This window comes from Sabethes cyaneus, chromosome 1 (genome assembly GCF_943734655.1).
Source record: "Sabethes cyaneus chromosome 1, idSabCyanKW18_F2, whole genome shotgun sequence".
NCBI classification, from domain to species: domain Eukaryota; kingdom Metazoa; phylum Arthropoda; class Insecta; order Diptera; family Culicidae; genus Sabethes; species Sabethes cyaneus.
Window position 1 is genome coordinate 44,991,905 of NC_071353.1, and position 9,866 is coordinate 45,001,770.

General features: G+C 41.8%; 1 protein-coding gene across 1 annotated transcript; it reads right to left on the bottom strand.

Annotated features, from left to right (window-relative positions):
• Positions 1–490: 490 nt before the first annotated feature.
• Positions 491–9,343, bottom strand: LOC128745636 (uncharacterized). The gene is made up of 3 exons (XM_053842709.1): positions 9,251–9,343; positions 8,977–9,155; positions 491–1,082 (listed from the first exon to the last, which is right to left on the bottom strand). Exons 1-3 carry the CDS (start codon positions 9,341–9,343, stop codon positions 491–493), a joined length of 864 nt encoding a protein of 287 aa, XP_053698684.1.
• Between the last annotated feature and the right edge of the window lie 523 nt (positions 9,344–9,866).

Consider the following 9,866-nt stretch of genomic DNA (forward strand, 5'->3'; position numbering starts at 1 on the left):
TGATATCCTAAGTCTATTGGATGTGGAGTGGATTTTATTGTAGGTATTGCACATATTTACTTACAATTGGTTTTAACATATGCCTGGTGGATGAATTCGTCCTTCTGCTGGATCAAACTTTTATGTGACACAACAAACTGTGATGATGTATTTCCTTGTTCAACGCAATTGTTTATTAAATCGTTTTGAACGCCCAATGATGCATTTAAAAGTATTACTGTCTGGTTGGGTACTAGTGAACTTTCGGACTAATACTATACTAAATTAATGGCTTGATAGCATTCTCTTGTCACAAAAAATCTGATCGTATTGTTTGAAAATAAAGGTATATTTAAATAAATAAATTAAAATAAATAAAAAATTATTTAACAATGAATAGACAAAAGCACAGGGTTTATCACAGGAACGGCAAAAATAGTTTTCAGGTACTAGACTGTTAAGCACAGATTTTCTGGACAGAGGACTCCACAGGACATAAAGTTGAACGCAACTAGTGCGGTATCTGTTTGGCATATGCCATCTCGTCGGCATCCTTCAGCAGGTTGTTCTCCAGCCTTTTGGAGAAAGAATCAACGAAACCGTCGATTGCTCGAGCCCACCCAGAGCTGTACGTGTCGAGATGGTGATGATGTTCCGGTGGATGGGCGACAACCTCATATGTCACATGTTTCTTGTGCAGCAGCTTTTTGATTCCAATCACGCTGGCTAACAGCAGAGCTAATTTGCTTACCAGCAAAGCCTTTCCCACCAGCAGCGCAATTCCCTTCACAATCAGTGCACCCATAATTCCAGCTTTCATCATGAATGCCATCAAAACCGGAGCGTAGTTTTTCATCTTGCCGCGGCCTTCCTCGAACAGCTTCTTGGTGTCCAGCGAGACACCGAAGTTTAGCTTTCCACCTTCACCGGTTGCAACGACGACGTCTGCCGACTGAAAGGCTTTCCACTTTACGCTGCGACTCTGAATGAAGCGCCAAATCTTGTCAGCCACTATTACGCTCAGCTTGTGATCATCCGAGCTGGAAGCCCGGCTGAGGACTGCCAATTCTTCCCGATCATCACCGGATTGGTCGTTGTCGATTCTACGATGATAGAAAAAGTAATGAAAAGTAGGCGATATGAAAACTGGTTTTTTGGTCCGTATATTTATTATCATAATTAAAATTCGTAAAGATATTATATTATATTCCTATAAGTAATAATTGATAATATATTCATGTTGCATGATTAGTTTACTTTATTTAACATGCTTAGCTGTGTAACACTTAGACGTGAAGTGTATATTAATAATACTCATTTTGTGCTCATGTGAATGTAAATGATTGTCAGAGTCAGGGCCCGACAACGTCACCTTCAATTGCATTGCGTCACTCAACAATGAAGCAGTGAAGTTTCTGTTTCAACAGAAGCAGCACAGCTTCAGTTTCAAACTGGCTTCAGTCAGTGTCAGCGAAACGGGCTTCACTTCATCATGACTACCGGTTTCAACTTTTCATTTGTACTTTTCTATCAAATATTCAGAAGAAGGCCAGCAGCTTTGAATACAAATGAATTGAATTTGAGTGCCTGACTTTCTGCGTCATCAAGTGAAACAGCCATCAACTTCAACTGAAGCTTGCTTGAGACACATTCCAGCGCTACGGGATACTATCCCTACTATGCAGATCTGTTCTTGTTTAATCAAATTCCTGGTTTTCTAGTGGAGAATAAATTACTCTTTAAACAACTATTTTAGAAGGTATTTGCCAAAAAATTGGTGAAACAGGAGGCGATTCACAGCGTAATAATGGGTGCTAATTGTGTCCCGTAACGCTGGAATGTGTCTTGAAAAGATCTGTTCAACAAATGAAGCAAGCCACTTCATGTATGAAGCGAAGGTAAAAGAAAAATACAGTTTCTTTAATTTGTTTCGACGATGCCGGGCCCTGGCTAGAGTCCATTGGATCCTAGCACTAGTCCGCAATTTTTCTCTCTGCAACAACTTAGGTTTCATAGCACCCTTACAATGGCCAACATTGGTCATGAAACCGCAACTGGAGTACGATAAAAAAAGCCATTCTAATTTTCATCATTTGTTGGATGGATTTAATGAATACTCCAAAAGTTTTTGTGCTGATTTGACTAAAACACACTTATCTTCCGATCCGTGAACTTTGGAATCACTGAAAAGCGACTATTAAAGCATATTATTGAAATTACGCAACTGACTTTATTTCTAAAATTCGTCGTACCGTTTTAAAATCCGTCCATCAAAATTTTTCATCGTCCGAACTAAAAATCACAACAATGTTTACGAAGCTAACGCGCATGTATTTGTGTAGGACGGTATGACAAATGTTATTCTACAAAATTTCTGCAGGTCAGGCAAGTTTTCCTGGCTGTAAAATAACGATGATAATGCCTTGTTTGAGTTATTTTCATTTATGAATGACGGAAATTAAAACGATTAGTCGACATTGTTTTCTTCGTCGCACGAAAAAACGTTGGAAATTTGGCTGGCAGGACTTCTTTAATGATAAAAAGCATTTAAATAGATCTCAGCTCACTTTGATTGATCGCGTATGATTGACAACTAACTAAAATATTAGGGAATAACTAGTTTTGCATTATGTGTCATAAAAATGCTGATATTATTAATAATTTGTGTTAGATAGGACGGAAATAGGCAATTACGACGATGTAGCAACATACCCTATGTAAAGTTTGCTTCATTTAGAATTAGAACAAACTTTTGCTCATATTGTGGTGTCGTATCGAGCAAGCAAACAGCCAAACCGAACCATAAAACAGAATAGTGTGGCCAAAATCCGTACTCGAAAGCAATGCGACCGGACCGGGTGCTAACCAAGTTCGACGAGCGTCTTCTGATGGACGATGAAACCTATGTGAAGGCTGTCTTCGGGCAAATGCCAGGTCAAAAATTTTACTTGGCAACGGCTCGGGGGTGATCGAAGCAAATTTGTCTTTGCCTGTTGATATTTATTGGCAAGAAAAGTTCAACTGTGGCGGGGAAGAAGACTCCTCTATGATACCAGAAACTTTGCATCTCAGTGCTCGATAGACCGACGGCAGTGTGGCAATGCAGTACGTAGCCTTGCGAAAAGTCCATTACAAAGATCCTGGGGCTATAATGGAATCCGAAGTCATCGCAAGGGTTTGTGGCATTACAGGCATTTTGAGTCGAGACCATCGAAATCTCTAAAAGAAGACTTTGCGATCAGGTGCTTAGATTTAAAACCAGGTCGTGAAACTTTAGTTTCATCCTGATTTTGCGATCAGATCAGAATACATTTCAATCATTGAAATGATCTTAGATAGTCAATATTTCTTATCCCTTCCTTAACTTTAAACAACTTCTGAATTGAATTCTAGACAGTCAACAGAACGAATTCCTTCGAAGAGTGTACGCTTATTACAGTTTCAAAAGCAGCCGATAGTTTTGTATCGCCAAAAGTGGCTGTTCGAACGAGGTGGATCTGTTCGGGACACCGGGTTCTGAGCAACACGAACAATCACGATTGCGATTCTGTGCAGCTTTAAACTGCAATATTTTAATTTAATGTAATGATTTTCGTTTAAGGTTACAATAAGTATTACTCACACTTTCGGTGTTAGGCGATATCAAGATCCACACGTGTAGTTTTAGTTCTAGGTTAACTAGTCTTAAGGCTCTATAACAATAGCAGATATCAGCATAAAATAGTTAAACCACTAGTTTTAGGTAATCGATTAAGATTGATTTTAGGTAATTTTAAGTAGATATTAATAGTTAAGTAGATACTTTTAAGGAAAAAAGACCAGTTGCTCGTAAGTCTAATTCTCTAAGTGTTTTAACAAACAAGTTTTTCGCACGATGACATCTACAATGTCTTTCCGCTGATTGTTCTGTTTTTTATCCATCTCGTTGTCAGTCGTTAGACCGTCCGACGTCAGTTGACAACCGTCACCGTAACGTACCGCCGCTACAGTGCGCCCAGCGCCAACATCCTCCCCACCATAACACTTGCCACAGATCCAAGTTTTACCACCAACATCTATTAGAGCTAACTTGGATACAGGCCTCCGGAGAAGCCTCCTCGCAGTTCTAACGACGGCTTGCCGGATTCGTCCATCACTTCCCCGTACTACCTCCATCACTCGCCCTCTAGTCCAGCTGTTTCGCTCGTCGTCCTCCAAGATGAACACTAGGTCGCCAGTGACTATCATCCGCTCTTCCCCGAACTATTTCGTTCTCTTCGTCAGAGTGGACAGCATTTTCCGGATCCATCATCTCCAGAAATAATCCAGTTGATGTTGCAATGAACCCTTTATCTTTTCTGAGCTAGTCGTTGGCTCCTCCGCAGACTACCGAATTCCTTTCGAACTTCCCAACAGAAAGTGGTTAGAAGATAAAGCCACGCTTTCTTCCGAGTCTAAAGGCAGATATGTTAGGGAACGGTGATTGACAATGGCTTCCGCTTCGATGACCAAGGTATTGAGTGATTCGTCGTCCAGCTTCCGGTCCCTGTTGTAGGCGCTCAACATCGCCTGCTTCACGGAACGCACCATGCGCTCCCACGCGCCACCCATCTGTGGAGCCGATGGAGGAATGAATAGCCACTTACTGTTCGTACTGGTCACAGTCGCAGCAAGTCCCTGCAGAATCTGCCTTGCCAACACTCTTTCCGAGCTATGGATCAATCCTGAAACCCTCATCTCTATGACGTTTAATGGAAAACTTTCTTTCAGCAATTCTGAAAGCTGTATGTATAGTGAGGTAGAGCTTTCCCAATTGATCTCGGTACGGCACTTTACTGGTCTAACAAGCCAGCCATCGTATATTCAAATCTAGGTTTGGAGAACCGAAGCACTAGCATTGCAAATGTTTCTAAGAGCTGTCTACGAAGTCTTCGAAAACGGATGTAGTACGATTCGCTAGATTGCCAACGAGGCCGCAACCGCGGTGCTACGCGAGGAAATGACTTGTTCGACGGGGAATGTCGAGCGATAGAGATCCAAGCATATCCGCGAGAGAGAATTAGGCCAAGTACCGACGAGCGCGGAACGAGTTGACCACGATCCTGAGCAGGAAATAGCGTCCGAAGGAGGACATAGATCGTGACAAGCTGGAACAACAATTCCGGGCTAACGATACGATTTTTTTCTACGGTGTACTTAGACCCCGTCCACTATATAGAGGGGGGGGGGGCTCCCATACAAATAAATTACAATTTTTCTCATAACTCTAGAACTAATCAAGCAATTGGAACCAAATTTGGCACGTGGGGGTTTTTGCAGGTGGGATTTTTCTCTATGGTGTACTGAGACCCCTTCCCCTTCTAAAAGGGGGGCTCCCATACAAATGAAACACAAATTTCCTCTTAACTCGGGAACTAATTAAGCAATTGGAACCAAATTTGGCACGTGGGGGATTTTGGAGGAAAGAATTTTGTGTATGGTGAATTAGAACCTTTGCCTTCTTTAAGAAGGGGGGATTCCATAGAAATGAAATATAAATTTCCTCATAACTCTAAAACTAGTCAAGCTAATGGAACCAAATTTGGCATGTGGGGGTTTTCGGGGGCATGAATTTATTTTATGATGGTTTGAAACCCCTCATCCCTGTGGTACGAGGATAAAGCACTTAGACAAATAAAACAGAAATTTTTGCATATGTACCATATTTTTTGCCAAGTAACAAGCGGTAAGCTGTGAAAGTAAACTAGTAACACCTTCTCGAAACAAAAGACAGTGAATCGACGCCGCTTACTTACGTGCCTGTTGCCATTCAAAAGAGAAGAATATTCGAATGGCACGTCATATTTGCGATGAACGTGCTTTGGCTTTAATGTTATTTGCAACCAATTGCCCTTTTAAAGGCCACAAGCGAGTTAAAGTAAGATTACTGAAACCTGTCAAGCTACGCATAATCATATTTAATACAATAGTCTGTGGTCTGGTCATTACTATTTCAACCTTTATGATGTACACAAGTGATTTGCAAAAGAAATATCTATGTATAAATGGTTGCAGGCATTGTACTTATAAACCTCTGTTCACGTATTTTCAAAGCCACCATTGCATTCAATGAAGAATTGAAACTGAATATTTCGCGCTTCTGTTTTAAATATTAACTTAAACAATGGCACTCACTGACTCTTATAGACATACATATGTCAGAAATGCAGTTCACATTAGTCTTTGATCTAATTATCTGATATAGTCCTACGTCACCCTTTCGTACAACCCTTAGGGCTGTATACCTTGCAGTTTTTTGTAGTATTGAATCATACGATAGCGCGGTTGCTTTTCGATTGCGTGGTGACTGCCAGTCATTCAACTGTTTTGCAGTCATTCGCTGCTCCAAACGGTAAAGGCAACTTGATCGAAACGAAAATGTTAAAAAGGTTGAAATGCATTCGTTCTACCGTTCAAAACGGACGCATGACTGAGCAAGCTGCTGGCGTTATGCATAGCGTTCGTATTCCACCACTAAACAGACGGTGTGAATTTGAATACGCGGTGGTGAGTCTGCGGTAGAAAAAAAAAGAATCGGTTGAAGCCCTGGTAAAGGCTACACACCTAAACTTGACATGAGTAGGAATGTGGGAGGAGATCTAATCACAAACGAGCGCGATGTGCTCTCAACGGTGATATAACAGAAGAAGATGCAACGGAAGTTAACCTATGAGTGTCTACAATGGACAACAGCGTGCCGGCTCCCGATCTCGAAGAGATCCGGCGAGAAATTGGTCAACTGAAGAATAATAGAGTCGGCGGAAAGGAACGACTCCCGGCAGAACTCTACGAAAATGGTCAAGAACTGCTAGCAACGGCACTTCACTGGATAAATCCAAGGACTTGGAATGAGAGGAAAACTACCGAAGGGTTGGATGGTAATCTACGAAAAAGGCGCTCAGCTAGATTGATGCAACTGATCAAAGCTACACGGATAGAAATTTGATCTCCAAAACGAGCAAAATGACTCATGATTCCAGATTTCTAGCTTATGATTCATGAAAATACACCATAAATAATAATCATGATATCAAGATCTTCTTGCAGTACAACACAACGCAAAATCATGAACTATTACTCATGATTTTTTGCGGTCTGATACGGCAGTTCAGTCTTGATTTAACGAGAATTCACATTTCATGATTTCATGATTACATTCATGGCATCGGAATCAAATTTCTTTCCGTGTACCTTGGAGCGAGTGATGTGCAGCGTGCGCGTTTCTGGGACAATCTCGAGTCCTTTCGAATCGGTAAGAGGGTCGCGGGAAGGGGATGGACTGTCCTATATGTTGTTCAATATCGCTATTGAAAGTGTGATTAGGCGAGCGGTCATCGAAACGAGAGGAACGATCTTCAGCAAGAGTAGCCAACTATTAGCCTTCGCAGACGACCTCGATATCATTACTAGAAACCTTGGGACGGCGGAGGCAATCTACGCCAAACTAAAAACGGAGGCTAGGAGGATAGGGTTACAAATCAATGCGTCGAAAACCAAACATTTGGTAGGAAGAGGCTCCAGAGAAACCAACGTTTGCCTCCCACGGACAGTGACTATTGACGGCTATGATCTGGAAGTGGTTTATGAGTTCGTATATTTGAGATCTCTGGCCACCGCCGACAATGATACCAGTAAAGAGATTCAACGACACATTCAAGCTGGAAATCGAGCCTACTTTTCCCTCCGCAAGACGCTTCGCAAGACAAGACGCCGCTGCACAAAGCTGACGATGTACAAAACGCCAATCAGGCCGATAGTCCTCTACGGACTTGAGATAGTAACTTTTCTTACGTAAGACATACGTGCACTTGCCGCGTTTGAGCGAAAGGTGTTGCGGATTATTTTTGGCGAAATACAAACGGAAAGTGGAGAGTGGCGGAGGTGTATGAATCACGAGCTACAGCCACTGCTTGGAGAGATTCCCATCGTATACCTGGTGAAAGTTGGGAGACTACGGTGGGCCGACCACGTCGCAAGGATGCCGAACAACTATGAAGTGAAATCCGTTCTCTTCAAGAACCCCACCGGCGCCAGAAATAGAGGGGCCCAACGTGCTAGATGGCTCAACCAAGTTGAAGCCAACTTGCGTGTTCGAGACGCGCAACGAATTGGCGACTCGTTCTTAATTCTCGTTGATTAGGAAATTTGACAAAGATGCTCGAAAATAATCTACAACTATTCTGAAAACTAGGTTCATGATGGATTAATGAAAATAAAGACATGATATGTGATTTTGTGAGGAAAAGACGGCAGAATATATGAAGTCAAAGACGATGCACTTGAACAAAAATATAACGCAGAGGAATCCGCTTAGGATTAGGGGGAAGTCGTCTATGCTCGGACACTTTAGGTTTTTAAGATCAATCTTTGTTTTGTTATTATTTTGTTTCCATGTTTTTTTTTTTTTGATGCCAGAAGGGCATTGGGATAAAAGGCCACTGCGACAGTCTTAATGATCGTCTTTTGTGGCAGGCCCCGATTGCTGTACACAGTTTACAGACCGCTCATACCCATTGATGGAGTTGAGCAGGATGCTTCCTTGTTTAAATTTATGGAATTTTACTTAATCATCAGTTTGTTTGCTTTTTCTGGTAATCTGAATTCTATAGTAGAGAAAAATAAATATTAGAAAGTTATTTGACGTTCTGCCGAAGAAATTGTTAGTATTACAGTAGCAGTTAGCCTTTATACCTTTGTAAAGGAGAATCGATTGAAAATGTCAAACTTAGCATGAATAAATGTGTAAGTTGATTGCCGAATCGCAAACGTTCATTCACAAATTGCATTGAACGCCGCTTGTTCAGCAATCGCAACTAGAACAGAATTCTTCCTTCTACGGCAAACGTGTATACGATTTGACGCATCGAGTATGAAGTTTAAAAATGAACTTCACAACAATGTTTTCCCACGAAACTCATTCTACTTAGTATCATTACTTAGTATTCACAACTCATGTTCAATCATTTTTCATTGCCATACCTAGTCTGCATCAGCTCAACACTATCGCCCAGAGTGATGCTGGATTTCTGCAGTATCCGATTCATGTAGGTCACGAACTTCAACATGACGCAGGAACTGTTATCCTTCTGGGTACATTTAGCTCCCAGCCGCTTCACGAACGAATCCTCGAGCGCTGCTTTACTGACGCTTGGCGGTTCCTGAATGTCACAATAACAACGAAAAAACACATCATTAATAACAGCTTATGCTCCCACTTAGAGGTTACTCCAGGCGTTTGGTCAGTGACATGTACCACGTGATTGATGGGATTACCAGTATCCACTGCCGGATTCGCGTAGGCAAACGTTAATAGCGTAATCAACAATAAAAACCTGGCAAGTTTCATTTCGTTTTCGTTTATTTACGTCACCATCAAATTGAAAAATGTTCTCAGCACTGCAATTAACTGCGAATCGCTCAGCAATTCAACCGCACAAACTGCCGCGTACCAATAGGAAACACGAACAAAAAAAATTGTCACGTTAATCCTGCCAGACGCATGTTTATCTCAAACCCACTGAAGCAAAACTGAGCCATGAGATTGGTATGTCGTATTTATAAGCCTTCATGAGCAACTATTTCCCCATGTCATGACCGCCTGCCGTCTTCCCAGTCGGGCAGAAGATCTGCGGTGACCATATCCGTTCATATGATCAGTACCTACATACATGCTTGGCACGAGAAAATCGCGTGCACTTTTCAGCATAATGCAAACATGTCAGTCGACTTGTCCCTGTTGCACACGCTGCAACGATACTTACTTGCTGTCGCAGTAACTTCCAATAACATTGCTCTCTTTCGCTGGTGCCAAGCGTTCATAAGCTGTCAGGAACCAGCTTCGGAGCTATTCCCGCAATTGGTTGGGGAAG